The sequence below is a fragment of the Crocuta crocuta genome, unplaced genomic scaffold, assembly GCF_008692635.1.
Source record: "Crocuta crocuta isolate KB4526 unplaced genomic scaffold, BGI_CrCroc_1.0 scaffold2, whole genome shotgun sequence".
Lineage (NCBI taxonomy): Eukaryota > Metazoa > Chordata > Mammalia > Carnivora > Hyaenidae > Crocuta > Crocuta crocuta.
This window is the reverse complement of record NW_027528640.1, coordinates 7,015,839-7,034,763: the sequence shown is the minus strand read 5'-3', so window position 1 is coordinate 7,034,763 and position 18,925 is coordinate 7,015,839. Positions and strand designations below refer to the sequence as shown.

General features: G+C 41.8%; 1 protein-coding gene across 1 annotated transcript in view; it reads left to right on the top strand.

The window, feature by feature from the left end:
* Nucleotides 1-287: 287 nt before the first annotated feature.
* LOC144224315 (renalase-like) overlaps nucleotides 288-18,925 on the top strand; it is a 59,641-nt gene continuing 41,003 nt past the window's right edge. The window contains exons 1-2 of the mRNA XM_077755233.1: nucleotides 288-453; nucleotides 5,120-5,293. Of these exons, the coding sequence (XP_077611359.1) occupies nucleotides 288-453; nucleotides 5,120-5,293 (340 nt within the window). The remainder of the gene's footprint in view (nucleotides 454-5,119; nucleotides 5,294-18,925) is intronic.

Genomic DNA, 18,925 nt, shown 5'->3' with positions numbered 1-18,925 from the left:
ATTAAATTAAAATTAAAACTCTGTCCATCACACCACACGATGAAGAGAGTAAAAATGGAGGCCGCCGTGAAGAAAATCTTTACAAGTCACATACAAGGCTCCTAGCCAGCATATGTAAAGAACTCCTACATAACAATAAGGAAAAGGCAGGCAACCCAAAAAAACAATGAGCAAAGGTTTGAACAGGCAATCACTAAAGGATATCCAGATCAACGCGGAGAGGTTTCCAAATATTAGTCCTCAAGCAACGCAGATTAAAACCACAATATGCTATCACTACACCTCAAATGAAAGAGGCAGATAGTAGCAATTGTGGACGAAGATGTGGAGCCACTGAACTTCTGTGCACCAAGAGCAGAGTGCAGATTGGTACGATCGCTTTAGAAAGCGCTGGACAGGATCTACCAAAGCTGAGTGTAAGGGGACCCCGTGATCCGGGAGTTCCAGCGCTAGGTACATAGCCAAGAGAAACACATGATATGTTCTTCACATTATATTTGTAATCACCCAAAACTACAAACAATCCAAATGTCCACCAACATAGAATGGATACATAAAGGGCAGTATATCTGTATCAGCAGAACTCTAGGTGGTGAGAACTAACCACAACTATGTGTAATAGCATTTGTAAATAGCACAAGCTTAGTGTTGGGTGAAGGAAGCCAGGACACGAGGAGTAGGCACTGCATCATTCCGTTTAGGTGACATTCGAAACCAACTAATCTATGAAGTTAGAATTCAGAATTACTGATTATCCGTGGCAGGGAGTGCCTGAAAAGTGGGGAGAAGGTAGCTTCTGGAAGACTGGTAATATGCTGTTTGTTTTTTAACCTGGCTGGCAGTTATACTGGTACATTTTTATGAAGAGTCATCAAGGCATACTTTTCTGTATGTATGATAATCATCAATTAAAAATTATAGGATAGGGGCACCTGGATGGCTCAGTCGGTTAGGCATCCAACTCTTGACTTCAGCTCAGGTCATGGTCTCGCAGTTTGTCAGGTCGAGCCCTGTATTGGACTCTGCTCTGACAGCACAGAGCCTGCTTGGGATTCTCTCTCTCCCTCTCTCTGTGCCCCTCCCCTGTTTGGCATGCATGCTCTCTCACTCTCTCAAATAAACAAACATTAAAATTTCACATGATATATATTTATAAATGTGTGTATATTTACATATACACACATACATGCACACATATATGAAATATATAATATAAATGTATTTATACACACGTAGGTATGTACACATGCGCACACACACACACACATATATATATATTCCATCCAAAATATAACCCTTTCTGACGCTCCTCTGAGCATCACTTTAACATGACTCCAATCACTGTGTGCCCAATTCTCTCTTGGAGTCTTTGCCTGTAGCTGGAATAATAGTCTTTAAAACAGAAGCTGGGTGATATCTGTCCTTGGCTCATAACCAGCAGGAACTCTGCACGTCAATCAGAATAAAATCCTCAGAGGAGGCATAGATCCCCGACAGCCTACATAAAGTAGCCTTACCACCCACACCTGTCACTTTTATCCCTTTATCCTGCTTCATTTTTCTTTATAGTTCTTCTCACCAGCTGACATACCATTGACTTGGTTATTGATTTATAACCGGCCTCTCCACCACTAGTATGTAAGCTACATGAGAGCGGGGACTTCTGCTTTCTGCTTTATGGCCCTGACATCTAGAACGGGGCCCGGCGTAAAGTAGGCAATGGACGAATGAATGAGGTCACCACCAAAAACACATAGGAAATAGGCAGAATTTGTAGGTTTAACCCTCTTTCATAGGGTAGGAAACAAACAAAAACCATGAAATCACTTACTTGATGTTATTCAGGAGAGCAGCTCAAGTTGGCTTCTCTCTCTCTCTCCCTCTCCCTCTGCCATTCATCTCCTCTGTGTGCACACAGCACACAGCTGTGTGATGTAATTTTATAATCCTGACGGCTCAGAATCAAATGAGGGAGACATCCAGGTAAAGATTCATTACACTGGAATTAGGCATTTTTATAAGAGTCTTGTTTTGCGGATATATGGCCACTCTGAGTACATGATGGTAAAAACCCTATCATTTTTCTTTGCAAAAAATACATGGATTGGGGACCTCGGGATGTCCTTCAGTATTCCGCAGAAGAAAATTTTAAACAAGACAACACCATTTTGTTAGGTTCTACAACAACTCAACACTTTTCAGGTCCTGAAGATGAATTTTTCCTAAGTGAATATGTCCAGAAATTGAGATTGTTTCCATCCGAAGTCCTACGTCCCTGTCCTCAGAATGAACCATGGGGGCTCCTGTTTACAGTTAACTTCAGTCTGAATTTTACCTTTTCACAGAGCTACCCGGTAGGCTCTGCCCCTCAGCAGCTTATCTAAAACCTGGTTAAGGGGCGCCTGGGTGGCTCAGTTGGTTAAGCGTCTTACTTCAGCTTCATAAAGTCCGTGAGTTCAAGGTTTGTGAGTTCGAGCCCTGCATTGGGCTCTCTGCTGTCAGCATAAAGCGCACTTTGGATCCTCTGTCCCCCTCTCTTTCTGTCCCCCATCCCCCGCTTGTGCTCTCTCTTTCTCTCAGAAATGAACAAACATTAAAAATGTAAGTAAAAATAAATAAAACCTGTTTAAATGTGCAAATGTTGGGGTGAGGGAGGGGGAGGGGGCAGTCCAGTTTGGTTGTCAGCCTGGATGGCCCTTCGGTTTTGGTTAATGAAAAGAGAGAGAGAGAGTTAGTTTCCGGCCCTTTCAGTGACTACATGGCCCAGGACAGTTTTGTTGCTTTGTCCTTTAACTGATCAAATGAGCAACAGGGATAAGCCCGCACGGACACAGTGCATGGCCCACCGTTACTAAGGGTCTCCTTCCCCTCCTCCCCCTCAGATAGCAGGAAGCATAACATGAAGCCGTGACTGTAAAAGCGGATTAAATAATAAAATGAAACCCAAGAGACACTGAGGGTAACAAGCCCAGTGTCAGATCATTCGCTCACCACATAGCTCAATCTTTTAATAAGGCAGAAAATGATGGTTAAAGGGAACGAGGCTGCTTTTACTTCTAAGTGAGTGCGAAATAACCGTTAATGTCAGAGGAGATGGCAATGCCAAAGTTCCTTCTGCAGCTCCGCCTTCCAGCTCAGGAGGGGAGAGGATGGAGGAATCAGGATATAAACCGGACTGTGAGGTCGGAGTTCTGACTCCAGTGGCCACATAGCTTGGAAGCTGTGTAACCCAAGGCAGGTCCCTTAACCTCGCTAAACATCGTCCTCCTAAAATGAGGCTGGTAAAAACACCTATCTGGCAGGAGTTTTGTGAAGATTCCATGAGGTCTTTGTTCTAAAAATGTTTTGTAGCCAAGAATAGGCTGTGATAATGTATAGGGTTATTAGTGTCCTTAAATCATTGAATATCCTTCTTAACCTTCTGTCTACCTCCTAACGCCACGTCCCTAAGGTTTAGCTAAAGCACTCCCTCTCCCTGAGCTCTGCCTATCCCTACTATTGTAGATTAGGATAGTTTTCAATAATTAAATGAAAAAGTTGTATACGTCATATCTGAACCTTCCCACCTAAGCCTTCAGAATAGAACTATGGCCTCTGAATTCCAGATTACTAATGCCACACAGATAGGAACAAGGAATTCCCTGACACTCTGGAGGGTAGGAAGATTGGAAGTGGAGACTGAAAAGTGAGGGAAATCTCCTCCTTCCCCATCTCAACATGGAGCAGTGTGCCCTCCTAAACATTGTCTTCTCTGTAATAGAAAAGGTGACTATTTAGTGAACCCTTATCGTATGCCAAGCACTGTGCTATGTATTATTTCATGTGTTCTAAACAACATCCTGTACTATTATTGCCACCTGTAGACAGGAAGACTATAATTAGAATAAGTAGCTTGAGGGGCGCCTGGGTGGCTCAGTCCATTAAGCGTCTGACTTCGGCTCAGGTCATGATCTCACAGTTTGTGGGTTTGAGCCCCACGTCGGGCTCTGTGCTGACAGCTCAGAGCCTGGAACCTGCTTTGGATTCTGTGTCTCCCTCTCTCTCTGCCCCTCCCCCACTTGTGTGGTTGTGGTTTCTCTCTCTCTCTCTCTCTCTCTCTCATTCAAAAACAAAAGCATTTAAAAACTTTAAAAAAAGGAGTAAGTAGCTTGGCCAATGTCACATGGTAGAGTCAGAATTTGAACACAAACCTGCCTAATTTTTACGTTTGTTGACTGATTACAGTAAAACCTTGGATTGCAAGTGGATTGAGTGTTCCACAAGACGAGCAAACATTTCTAATAAATTGTAACTTGATAAACCAGCGATATTTTGCAATACAAATAGCATGTGTTACTGAACATCACATGATCACAGCTGCGTCAATCATTCTTGAAATTCACTTTGGATTACAAGTGTGTTTCTACCACAAATTATGCTTGCAAACCAAGGCTTTACTGTATTCACCTCCTACATTTTAACTAACTTTGTGTGTCTGTGTTTGCCTTTCTGTTCCTTTATCCTTTCATTTTTGGATGAGTAGGGTATTGAGTATGACCGAGATGCCTAGGGCGTGGTCACCATGCTTAAGGAGCTGTTGTAATCCACTGCAAGAAAGGTGACAAACAAATCCTTATGTGACATGGAAGAATTTAAAGAGGTCCATAAGGAATTGCGCATTAGCCTTCTTACCTGGAACATGCAAATGATACTCTTCCTACTTTATACAGGAGTCTTTAGGCTACCTAACATTCGTGAAATGCCTACATCAAGCGTTTGCAAAGACCCTGACGGCTAGGAAGTGCTCAGTGTAAGGGTTCTCTAGTGTTGCCAGACAGTCCCAGGATAATAACCAGGATACAAAGCTAAAAAAGCAACTTGGTTTCAGATTTCAAGAGCCTTGAATGCCGGTCTAATGAGTTTGGACCTTCAGCCTGATGAAAACAATTGTGCCAAGGTCTGTGATCATTCCGAAAAGCAATTAGAGCTGACGGTAGTTTGCACGCCCTTTCAGAACTCATCACGAGTGAGACGGAGTTGAGGGGCATGGTTGGGCCTGGTTTACAGAGTTTTGTATTTGATATGCTGAAAGGAAAGATGATGTTTTCAAGTTTGATGCCCTGTACTTTTTCTCCCACAGTAATTAGTGAATGCCAAAGGCAGCAACTGGAGTCTGTGAGCTACTCTTCTCGCTACGCTCTGGGCCTCTTTTATGAAGCTGGTACGAAGATTGATGTCCCTTGGGCCGGGCAGTACATCACCAGTAATCCCTGCATACGCTTCATCTCCATTGATAATAAGAAACGCAATATAGGTCAGTACCCCCATTATTTCCCTTAAATACAGTAACAATGGTGGGTGTAGATCATGAAAAATGCTGTTTAATTGAGTGTTGCCATTCTGAACAGAGCAAGCATTTAACTCCAAGCCACAGGGGATAAAATTTAATGTCACATTTGGCCAATAATAAAATACACAGTGAAACCAGCAAAGTTTTTCAGAAAAATCATTCACCACATGGTTCATATTACCGAGTTCATGGAAATAGCGTCCGAAGTTTGAAGATTTCAAAATGGCACAAGTGTGATTGCTTTAATATGGGTCCATCCATATGCTGACGTGTCTCTACTCATTGTGTTTTGTTTGTTTGGCTTTGTTTTTAAAATTTGGTACGTGCTGCTCTTTGCACTTCCCAGGCTGGAAGTGAAAAGTGAATTTTACTATGTTACAAAAACCCTTCACTTCCATACCATTTTATTTATCTAACTTTCATCTGGACGACTACATAAAATTACTCTGTATACAATATGAGGGCAATGATAGGTAACATATTTCCTAAGAGCTTTACTAGAATTCTAGAGCTAAAATCTCCACTCCACTTTTTTTGTTGAAGGTGGTTATTAAAATTAGGTCTGAATTGCTGGAATAAACATGATGCTCATCTTAGGGGTAAAGAAGAAAGGGCATTCTGATTTGTAGGATCAGAATGGTCCCTACGATACTGCTTTTTTGAAGAGTGAACTGTAATGATGGAAAATGACTGAATTCTTGAAGGGAATCGTCATTTCAATTTGTCATGGTGTTTTACGATACAGGGATGGTTTCATCAAGCTGTTAGTTCGACATCTTGTTTGATAAAATCACCAACTAACGTTGCCCGGCTTGCCAGAACTTTATAATGACCAAAACTGGGCTGGAGTACGGTTTTCCTATCAGAGCACATGATCTTAGGAAAATGTTTCTTTTATAACTCAAAACTCCCTAAGGGCCAGACTGCTTATGTTAACATGATACCACATACATGTACCATCAGCAGTTCATGAAATGCCCTATAACTGCAACGGACTGCTTTTAACTCTACAACTGCTTTGTTCTAAGAAAAGGAGAAGAGCCCTTGATCTTCTCATGGTCTTGGTCATGAGTTAGACATTATCCTTTGTGTACTGCTTCATAAGATACGATATCTGATCGGTGTATTCAGTAATACATAACAGAAAAACCAGTTTAAACTTGTTTAAACAACGTAAGGTCATTTGTTATATTATCCGCTATGGACTGAATTGGGTCACTCTGAAATTCTTGTGTTGGAGCCCAAATCCTCAGTGCGATTATATTTGAAGATGGGCTTTTAGGATGTCATTAAGGTTAAATGAGGTCACAAGGGTGGGATCCTCACCTTGTATGATTGGTGGCTTTATTAAGTGAGCAAGAGAGAGATTTCTTTCTTTGTGCCCATGCCAGGGGAAGGGCATGTGAGGATAGTGGGAAGGCGAGAAGGCGGGTTCTCTGCGAGTCAGGAGGAGAGGCTTTACCAGAAACCAAATCAACTGGCACCTTGACCTTGGACTTCTCAGCCTCTGGGGCTGAGAGAAATAAATAAATAAATAAAAAGAAGGGAGTAGTGGACGCTAGGTTGGCAATACGTGAACACCACTTCTTTTCAAGTAGGGTCACATCTTACATGGGAGGTAACACATGATGGGAAGAATCATGGATATTCAAAATTCTCTTTGAAAATCCCTTAAAATGACATGACATTTCAGAGAGTGACATAACTTTCAGTAAATTGAGTGTAGCCATTTTCCCAACATTTAGTAGATTTCAGTTTCTTTGGGTGAGGCCAGATGAAATAGTTGGCTTGCATTTATAGGACAGAGTGATATTTTCTACTGTGAAAGGCACACAGGAAAAGAAAAAAGCAGTCAGATCTCCTAACAGATTAAATCGCCATACAAATGAGAGTGGGGTGGCGAGTGAAGACACCCACGGTACACGGTGGTAGCAATTTATTAAAGAGTTACACAAATTTGAAACGGTGCATTCTAAAAGTGTTAATGCATTTTCATGTGATTGGCAGCATCACATGAAATAATCGAAATACAAAGAAAGTGTTTTTTGTTTTTGTTTTTGTTTTGTATTTGCAACCACACAATTTTAAAGCAGGAAGCCTGGGTGGATTGCAAACCATGTTTTTGCTACAGCTCCTGATGTTGCCTCTTCAGGCGGCAAAGAAATGTCTGGCTTTCTTTGCGAGTTTTGTGGAAAATTAATCTTGGATTATGCAAGTTGTAAATTATGAGAGGCCTCCAGTAATGTCATCCCCTAACATAAAATCTAACTGCCTTGCATTTAAACTTTTTTTCCCCTCTCTATATAGGGCCAGGGTTCTAAGCGTGTCTGGTTGCATTCACACAATATAAAGGTCCATGTAGTGACTCCACTGTATTTTATTGATATTGAAGTAGACCAGTAAGAGTTGACCCCAGACCAGCACTTTACTTGGAGTGTTGGATTGAATCTAGAATTAATTCTGTAAATGTACACACTCAACTAATGACGGGGGGAAGGTTTGTTCTGTCAGGGTGAGGCAGCCACAAAAGACAAGGTAGCAGGATCGTGTCCACAAAATACAGTCTGTTGTTAAGTGTTGGAGAGAGAGCCAGAGAAGGAAGGACTGGCGGCCCGGACCAGACAAAGGACAAGGAATAGTCATGTGTCAGATGTTAGGGATAGTCAGCACGTGCAGAAAGCCAACCCCGGAACCCAAATCTCCTTAGGCAGAGGGTCTAAATACCAAGGTGTGTGAGACCCAACTTGAACTATAGACCCCTGCCGTACGGCTATGATCCATTATACTTGGGTTTGCGTTTCCCCAGATGTGTTCGATGGAATACCACTTCCTTGACATGCTCTTTGGAATGGAGTTCTGTCAACACATAAGTTTGCAAAATGCTACTGACTTTACTACTAATTTAAAGTCTCAGGTCATATTTTCCTATTAAAAGACATTCCTATAGAAAAGCCACCTTCTCATGTCATTTCATCTAGAACTTCCCAAATGCATTTGACCATGGGATGTTTTGTTTAAGCACCACACCTACTAATATCCCACAGAAATGGTTCCGCCGGACACCCCTGAGAAACCCTGGCTTCGGACCTGGACAGGAATCGTAAGCCCGTGAGGAGGGCAGCAAAGGCTGGCATGGGAGCCATCAATACTGATTTTTTTTTTTTTGGAGATGGAAGAAGCCAGAAGCTACCCTGGAACCCACCAAAAGTTGCCTCAAAAGACACTCCTATCACTCAAGAAATTCCATAGGATTTTGGAGCTCTGTGTTAGGAGCCAGGATCAAGGATCAAATATTAGAACAAAAGATGTTTTTAGTGCTTTTATCACTTGGGAAATTACAAAGATTTTAGGAGTTCTGTTGTAAGAGCCGAAGGGAGATAGATATATAGATATAGATTAGATATAGATATAGATGGTATAGATATAGATATAGATATTTTTCCTATTATTTCACACCTTCCAAGAAGATCTCAGAGGTCCTTCTCAAGATCTTATATTTGGAGTTGAGCTGGCCAGAGTAAGTTCCTAGATTCAACTCAGTTCTACCTCTTAATAGCTGTGTAAGGTTGGATAAATTAGTTAACCTATCTGTCTACTGATCATTAAGTTGTGGGGGAAACAAATACCAACCCCAAAGAGTTGAGGATGAAATGGTTTAAACATTTAAAGAGCTTCATGTAGCAAATAATAAGTCAGTATCTGTGGTACCTATTGTTACAACTGGTGATGCCAGTCTAGAATCTGAATATTATATTTTCCAAAGCAAAGAGCATAAATATAAAAGCCTAACTTTGGTAAATGTAACCTTCTGCTACCAAGGCCGATAGGAAGCAGGGTGGCCTTAATAAATAAAATATATTAGTTACCCTGAAAACGATTGGACACAATTTTAGCATCCTTCCCTGTTCGCCATCTGGAAGAGTGTTAATGGTAGTAAAATAGCCAATAGGAAGCAATCCGAGGAGATTAATATAATCTGCAGCTCTGGAAATGTGGTAGCCAATGACTGTAATTACATAGCTTTCAGTAACTACTCAAAGACTTCAGTTCATCCCAAAAGAAAACAAACAGATGAACAAACGTTTTCATCCCATGGAATTTATACCTGCAAGAACTTTATTGTTAGGGATCCTTGGGTAACAAACACTAATATAATGTGTATTGCCTTTAATAGCTGTTATACTAAAGATGCAGAAATGTTATTCCATACAGATGTTTAATACATCTATTCTTTATAAAAGATAGGAACATAATATGAAATCCCATAAATAATTGAGATGAGCCGGGGGCCTTAAATCTAGTCATCTTGGGTTTGCTTAAGGGAGTTTGTTTGGGACGCCTGGGTGGCTCACTCGGTTGAGCATCTGACTTTGACTCAGGTCATGATCTCGCAGTTTGTGGATTTAAGCTCTGCATCGGGCTCTGTGCTGACAGCTCAGAGCCTGGAGCCTGCTTCGGATTCTGTGTCTCCCTCTATCTCTACCCCTCCCTGCTCTCGCTCTGTCTCTTTCTCTCAAAAATAAACAGTAAAAAAAAAAGGGGGGCGGAGTTTATGATAATTTCTGTTAGGCAGAGAGCCATATAGTTGACAACACAAAGGGGGCCGCTTTAGGATGCAAATAAATGTGGAATTGTTTCCCCTTAAACCTGTAGACAATGCAGTCCACATAGGTAGCACTTTTTAAGAACAAAAAAGCAGGAGGGAGAAGAAGGAAACGGGGCTATAGCAGGAAAAGGAAAGGAAAAGAAAAAGAACTGTAATCACGAAACGCTGTCAGGTTTCCTGTTCAGATTTTTGTTTTAAAATACCGACTCCAGAAGCAGAGCTCTCCGGTAAAAGAGCTATCACCATCTCAAAATAAGCAGTGACGGCCAGTTGCAAAATGCACGATACGATGTCTTTTGTATAATAGACGTAGTCATTTGTGACTCAATTATGTAACTGCTGCTGTCCGTATAAAGACAATTACTAAAGAGCAAATACTAATTACAAATATCCATCTCATCATTACAGTGATGCCCCAGAACCGTCACATGATTGTAATATCAAAACCATGCGGCAGTCTCTCAGGAGGAAAAACAGATGTGTGGGTATACACGTGTATAGAAGTAGACGTAAAAATAAATGGCCTGTTTGTTGTCACTGAAATCAATAGGCAAAAATTATGAAATCGACTGACCTCATTCCACGTAATATTTCCCGATTCTAAAAACAAAAAGGATTTTCTTTGGAGGGTAACATTTTTGTAAGGAGAACACTTGCACACAAAGTAAAAACAAAACTGATCGCTTTCAGCCCCTGGTTTCCCTATCAGGTTATCCTTGGTGAGAAAGATTTACCTCCAAGATAGCCCATTCCCCCACTTGCCAAGCAAAGTAACTCCTGTGAAAATCAGTGCCAGAGATGGAAAGTGGAAAAGCAGGTAAATATATAACATCAAAAGCAAACCTTAAAAATATCCTGTGGAGTGTATTACCAGGAAAGAATATTTTATGGATGTTTCTTTCAGAGAAACTGAACTCAGAAGTATATGATTTATATGTTTCCGTTTCCAATGTGCTGAGCAGTTATTTATAAATATGCCTTGAATGCCTCTGGGCCGGGCACTGTGCTAAGAACTAAGGATTCTTAGTCCCCACCCTCATGAAACAAAGTTCCGTGATGTCTAATCACGTGAGGAATTTTGAAGGAAAGAGATCTCAAGTCTCTGTTGGATGAGTGACTTGGAGTCAAGGAAGAGTCCTCATAAATGGACCCACTGATATGTACAATATAGAGAATATTAATTCACATCTGTAATAAAAAAAAGCTGTGGGTTTGAAAAATCAAAACCATGGGTGCCATCCAGACACCCCAATATTATGAACTTTTAAAAGAACACTGAAGACCTTTTGTCGACACGAAGCCAAAAAGCTTCTTTCTTTAGGTGAAGAAATGAAAGATGGGGGCTATGAAACATTGAAATCCATGAATAAATTAGAAACGTTAGCATGGTCCATTATTTAACTTCCTTCCAGGGCTACTAAAAAGTTCAGTAGTTACAAATAAGTCATGAAATGTCCGAGAGGCACTGAACAAAAGGCTGAGGCTGGGGTCTGTAGCCTCCTGGCATTTCTGTAACTCCACACAATGACAAATTACAAATTTACGCAGCAGTCACACTAAGAAGTGAGTCTTAAACATTAAATATTCTAAATCCCTTTTCCTGTCAGCTTTCCACCTTCATGTCCTGCCTGCCCTGCCCCCTAAGAGTGGTATTTTCACTTGGGCTATTGGTCTCAGGTCATGGCTGTCGGGCTGAGATTTACCAAAGACCTTCATGTTGGCCAAGAATTGGTTTCGAACGCAAGAGCCAGATGTGCTGGTGACTGCGTGTGGCTTTACCCACTGTCAGTGGGGTGAGAGGCGGGAAGGAGAATCAGGTGATGGTTTATGGGGAATGGGTGTGTGGATCTGGAATTTACAGGTCATAGACGAGAGCAACAGAAAACTGACAAAGGGTGTCATCACTGCTGCTGATTTAGAAAAGGGGGGAAATACCCTATGTCAGCTTTGTAAGGAGGTGAGGAAGGCCGGCGTGTGCAGAGGGGGAAGGCTCGGCAGAGGGGCACAGGTGGGAATTGTCACGGCCTTTCTGACCTCTCTGTCTAACAAAGGTCGTATAACTTTTTTATCTGATGAAAAAACCCTGCTGCGTTAAATGTGATACCATCTGATTTTGGCTGTTTGTGATTACAGTCATTTTAAGGGCTGGTTCTTTTGTCTGCCGAGCACCCAAAAGCGAGGAGATGCCGATAGGGAGTGGAAACAGGGGGAGCTAAATTGCTCTGCCTAATTGAGGAGAAAATTTCAGACATCCCGAGACCATGGGGGATGGTAGGGAGCAGAGAAGAAGAGGAAAAAGAAAAGAAGGTGGTGAAAGGCTCTGGCTTGACCTAAGGGATGACTGTGTGGATTTGTAACTTGTTTGCTGGATGATTTAATCTGTGGCCCCTCCCGTCTCCCCCTACAATCCAATATAGGTCTGGATTCAGCAACTGCTTTAAATCCATGCTGGATTTTTATTGGGGTCCTGTTGAGTCAGTCAACGTAGTCCAGGCCCTTTTTGGAATCTCTAGGACGAAATTAGATAGGAACTTTAAGGCTTCTTCAGGTTCATTTCTGGGCAGAAGCTTGGAGTATGGCAAGCCCACATCTGTTTGAGAACCTTATTTTGAGTCAAGACAGAACTTCTCATCCTTTAGACGTCAAGCCAAGCCCAACTTGCTGCTTCTATAATACCTATGACCAGCTCAACCCATTGGGAAAACTGGGAATTAGGAAAAAGCTCTCTTCATGGGACCTAACTGTTCCAAAGGATCTTGAAGTTAAGTCCTTACTGTGGTTTGAAGGGAAGCTGTCAGCACATTGGGTGAACAGCCAAGACCCAAAATGATGTGCTCTGCTTCCCAGATAAGTGCCTGGTTTTCGTCATTCTGGAGGCATCTTCACTGAACCTCTGCAAGTTGAGAACAGTCTTGTAGAGCTGCATAGCACTCAGGCAGCTTGTACACCTCAGGTTCTGGGAGACGGTGTAGACTGCTGGGCTGGACAAGAGCTTGATAAGTCTTCATTCTGGTCCGTTTTTTATCTAGGACATGACAACATCGATTGAAAGGGGTCCTTTGCCCAGAGCTGCCTCAGAAAAGATTTCACCATTTTCCTGCCTGTCAAGAATTCCTCCTAAGATCAGGCTAAACATCTCGTGGGCTGAAGAATTGATAGACCCCGTTTGCAGAGCTGCTGCTTTCTCCAGAATGAGAAGTTCTCACATAGCAGGATATATAACATGGTGCATCACGCACGCTGTTCATTAGCTGATTCCTCTTATCTGACCTCAGACTGAAAACAAGAGATTGACACTGACATCACGACATAACAAGAATGTGTATTTGGCGCTCAATAATTTGCTGAGCCCATCATCCTCAATGCACCTCTGAGCCACTCTTCCCGGGTCCTGAGAAGCAATACATCACTGACAGTAAGAATTAATACTTCGGGGCGCCTGGGTGGCTTAGTCGGTTAAGCGTCCGACTTTCGCTTAGGTCATGATCTCGCGGTTTGTGGGTTCGAGCCCCACGTCGGGCTCTGTGCTGACTGCCAGCTCAGAGCCTGGAGCCTGTTTCAGTCTGTGACTCCCTCTCTCTCTGACCCTCCCCTGTTCACGCTGTCTCTCTCTCTCTCTCTCCTAGAAATAAATAAAACATTAAAAAAATAAAAATAAAAAAAAGAATTAATACTTCAGCACTGGTCACCTCCTTATCAGGCAAGGAAAGGTAATGGTTAGTTAGCCAATTGTTCATCTCTAATACAATCCAGGAGTCTGTTACCTGGTCCCTTTAAACCATGTTAAATGAATGAGCTTTCTTTATAATTGCTGAATGCAGAAGCCTTTGAAAAGCATAAGTGAGTTCTCGGCAACGAGGATGATGAGCAGCCTCTTCCGGAGGCTCCGTACCACGCCGGAATCATCAGGACTAGCTGACGAGACCGTATCACAGGTGTTGCCAGTAAGAGCAGGACATTTCATGGAGCCTTCTCCCCAAAGAGGTTCGAGTACCCTCAGGAACAATTTTACCGTGATCTCTAGGGAATATACATCTACTTTGAATGACGCCCTGTAACAAAGACCTTGATTTCCAAGGTTACGCTTCAGAGGATCCCACTGTTGTCTTTGGGAAAGACAGTTCTTTTTAATACTTGGATAAAGAGCAGCTGTGCTCTGGCTGAAATATTTAACTTAGGAAATATGTGATAAGCTCTGCAAATGTGTCATTTCTCTGCCACAGTTTGGCAGTTAACTCCTTCTTTATATCCCAATGGCATTGAAATGAAATGGTATCTTGCATAGGAACCTTGCCATCAATGATGAGTTCATATTATTAACCCAACCTTCAGGAGTGATAAGGGCTTCATTGTTTAAATCATGACCTGGTTTCTGTTATCATGGAGGGTCAGAAATAATTGGTGTTATCCAGCATGATACAATGGGCTTTGTAGTCACTAGACCTAGCGTGGAGTTAGAACCCAACACTTAGAATTAGGTTGAGCCATTTATATTGCTTTAGTCTTGGTAGATTAAAAATGGTTGAATACCAGGGGCACCGGGGTGACTCAGTCAGTTAAGCATCCAACTCTTGGTTTCAGCTCAGGTTATGGTCTCTTGGTTGGTGGGATCGAGCCCTGCATCAGGCTCTGCACTGAGGTGGCGGAGCCTGCTTGGGATTTTCTCTCTCTCTCTTTTCCTCTCTCTCTCTCAAAATAAGTAAATAAACCAAAAAAACAAGATTGCATACCAGCTTTTTCGTGTGATTCAGCCTCAAAGCTCTGCTAACCATGAGTGAGTTTCATACTCTCTCTAAGCTTCACTAACGTGGACTGTAAGCATAAGGCTGATAATGTCTCCCAGGAATGTCGTAGGGGGTGAGTGCGAAGGTTTTTCCGAAACTCCTAGCACCATGCCTGGCACAAGTACGAGGACAGAAAATGCTGTCTTCATCGTTGCTGTTATATAGAAACTGTTTTATGGTCTCAGTCTATCAGTTATACAAACGTCTTTGAGTTTGAGAAAGACAAGAGAAAAGGAAATTGCCAGTAGTACAAGTTTAATCAAATTATATTAGCTTTCGGGGCACCTGGGTGGCTCAGATGTTTAAGTGTCCGACTTCAACTCAGGTTCTGATCTTGCTGTTCATGAATTTGAACTCTATGTTGGGCTCTGTGCCGACAGTTTGGAGCCTGGAGCCTGCGTGCCTCCCTCTCTCTCTCTGCTTATGCTCTGCCTTCTCTCTCAAAAATAAATAGACATTATAAATTATACTATCTTTCATTAAAAATAAAAACACTTACATTATTAAGGTGAGTAAACAATATCTCTCTACCTGAATAAGGTGTTGAAAAGGGACAACATTAAGTTAGATGCGGTTCTTCTTTTTTATAGAATCTCAGGTGACTTTTTGCATGCACGTGACTCCAAAAAAATTACCACGACAGCATCTCTGAGAAGAGGGAGACACTGGAGTTAAGTTGTCAGCAAATCAAAAGGCTGAGACAAACGTGAGAGCAGGTTTCCACATCAGATGGCAGGGTCTCACCACAGGAAATCGCTGCATTGTGTTTCATAAATACTTTATGCCAGTTAGTGTTTTTAACTCTGTCCAGAAACACCAGTCCATCGTTTTGCTCAGATGTGACGTTATTGTGTCAATTTCACCTAAAGAGCCCTTTGGTTTATTAGGAGTGACGTTCTTGTTATTAAGTGAGCTGAGGAGGCTTTGATGTGCCCTCTAAAGATCACATGTGGGCCCTGCTAGTTTTAATGACCATTGCCCCCACAGACTTCATCTATGCGCTCATTGAGATAATGAGAAGTATCTATGTGTACTGTACAGGTCATTGGATTCCCTGCATAACGTGAATGAATATTAAACATTAAAATCTGAAAAGAATATATTGAAATTCCATTAATATTTATAACCGATCCGTGGGACTAAGGGAATTCTTCAGTATAAAATATTCCAAATTTGTGTTTGTAAGAATGAAGCATCCTTGAATTTAAAATACAGTTTTCCTCACTGAAATAGATTTCTATTATCCACATACCTGGTGAAATCTTTGTTGGTGATGTTATATATCCTTACTTTATTTAAGAGAGTCAGGAAGGACATTTTAGAACCTTGAGCTCAACCAAAACTAACTCATTCTTTTTTATTAAAAATGAAGTGAAATGTCTTGTTTGTTCCATTTTCTAGCATCTATATTTATAATAATGGTTTCTCGGTAGTAGTTGATAATATCATATAGATTATAGTCTCTCTGTTTTTGTTTTTTAATTTTTTTAACATTTATTTATTCTTGAGAAACAGAGACAGAGCATGATCAGGGGAGGAGCAGAGAGAAGGGGAGACACAGAATCTGAAGCAGGCTCCAGGCTCTGAGCTGTCAGCACAGAGCCCAGTGCGGGACTCAAACTCACAAACTGTGGGATCATGACCTAAGCTGAAGTCGGACGCTTAACTCACTGAGCCACTCAGGCGCCCTGATTATAGTCCCTTCGATTTAAGAACTTTTGCCAAAACCTAATTCAATCTTTTTTTTTTCTGTCAAAATAGAATAATTCCACTGGTCTTATTAGTGAAGGAGATAAGATTGTCCACAATAAACCAGTAAATTTCCTCTGTGAAAAGGGCCAGAAATATTTTGACACAATCATAAATAAAATCTTCACCATCTGCTTAGTGTCAGTTATTGTAAGTCAGCATTTCATGCTGTTAACACTAAAGCTTCTCTTTTATGCACTGCTTGAAATAGAGAAAAGCTTTAGGTCAAATCCTCCAGCCCAGAGATACCGTTCATCCACTCACAGAATCCTTTGGAACAGTTACAAACCTACAGCTGAGCCCAGTTTCACAACTACGGCGATAAAGTGATATTCTTAGAGGCAAACCAGCCTTCTGGTTCAAGGGGAAACCTTGCCCAATTCGCGAAAAGGGTCCAATCATAATACCACTTAACACACAAAATTTCATATATGGAGTGATGAGGAGGAGGCCAAAATAACAGTGTATAATGGGGGGTGGCTGCTGATCACTGGTGAGTACTGGGGAAGAAGAGCCTCACAGTGGTTGTCAGCAGAGAAAAACAGGGCTTTCACACCACAGAAGAACTCCAAGAACTCGAGCCCGAGTGCCAGTTAGGACAAATCCTCTGCTCTGGGGACCTGGGTAGGGCCCAATTAAAGGACTATTGAAATTCTTCCGTTTTTCCTTTTGGCAGGGCCAACAAAAGCTGCAACGGGCTGAAAATCTCCTTGTGCCTCAGGATAAATAGATGTTTTCATAAAACTTGGGAGGTCTTAGCCAGAGAAAAAACGTCTCCCAAACAGATCCTAAAATATATGCTGTCCCCCTAAACATGGCCCCCTTCTTTAAATGCGTAGAATCTATGGAATTCAGGGAACTTTTTTAAAAGTTCATTTATTTATTTTGAGAGAGAAGAGAGAGGGTGAGTGGGGGAGGGGCAGAGAGCGGAAGAGAGAATCCCAAGCAGGCTCCGTGCCACCAGCACAGAGCCCGATGTGGGGCTCGATTTTAGGAACCATGAGATCATGACCTGAGTTGAAATCGAGTCGGATGTTTAACCAACTGAGATACCTAGACACCCCTGGAATTCATGATAATTTTTAAAGACTTAATTTGAGGAACATAGAAGAAAGATTATTCCAGCTCTGGACAGCAAGTAGAATTCAGAATATACTCACCGGAGTCGCCTTACTTTGTTTAAACTATATATGTTAAAATCAAACTTAACATACGCAGCACTGGCTCCTGATTGCCTGTCTCCAAAATTCAGATCTTGTCCCTTTCCCTAATGTACTGCGTTTCTGAAAATGGAGCCACCAACCTCCTAGCTCCTTAGCCAAAAATCAGGAATCATCCTTGGTTTCTTCCTCTCCTTCCCCCCAATATCCAATCTGTGACCAGATCGTACTGACCTTGCTTCCAAAGTAGACGCTGAACTCACTTCTCTGCATCATCGCTGTCACAAGTTAGACACCGTCTTACTTTAACTGGCCTCTCTGTGCTGTCCCTTTTTGGTTCATTCTTTAGAGTCAGCATGATCCTCTTAAAACACACACCTGTTCACACCACTCCGTTTCCCAGGCAGAGCCCTTTGCTGCTTTCCCTTTGTACCCAGACCAAATCTCATATCCTTATCATGACCTACAAGGTCCTGAATGAACTAGAATGGGGTCACAAGCTTTTCCTGTAAAGGCGAGATGGTGACTACTTTGGACTTTGTAAGCCAGACAGTGTCTGCCACACTACACAGCTCCACTGGTGTAACAAAAGCTATAGACGTTATAGAAAGGATTGGACATGGGTATGTTCCAATAAAACTTTATCTACTAACACAAATGGCCATCCAGATAGTTGGCCCAAGGACCTTAGTTGGCCAACCCCTGATCTAGCACGTGCCGATTTCACTAGCTGCTCACTCCTTAGTTCATTTAGCCCTCCTGACACATCTCTCATTCCTGCCATGGTGTTACCCACTGAAGGTCATGGCCATTCTGTTCCCTCTGGGCAGACTGTCTGCCTCACTGTCAGTGTCCCTTCCAAAGAGACAATTCCTGATTTAACTTGGTTTAATTACCAGTAACTCTACCTTGATTTGTGTAAGCACTTGTCCGTTTCACCTTTCAGTTGTGAGATCTGTGCATGTAAAGACTGGATTTCCTTTGCCCATCTTTGTATCTCCACCACCTGGAACAGTGCTTCACATACAGTCATTTCTTAATTAAACGTTTGCTAAATTTAGAATGAATTAATGAGATCTAATCAAAACATGAAGTTAAAACAAAAGATAGTAACTTGGGCTCAGGTCTGAAATATGTGTCGCTTTAAGTCCGTTAGTTCCCAAACTATTTTATTTAAAAAGTTCTGCCCTTGAAATAAATAATAGATACAAGTCAGGGTAATTAATAGGCATGTCCCTGAATCTTAATGCTACAGAGGCACTTGTGGTTGACATGCTGTGACTTCCACAAAGTCATC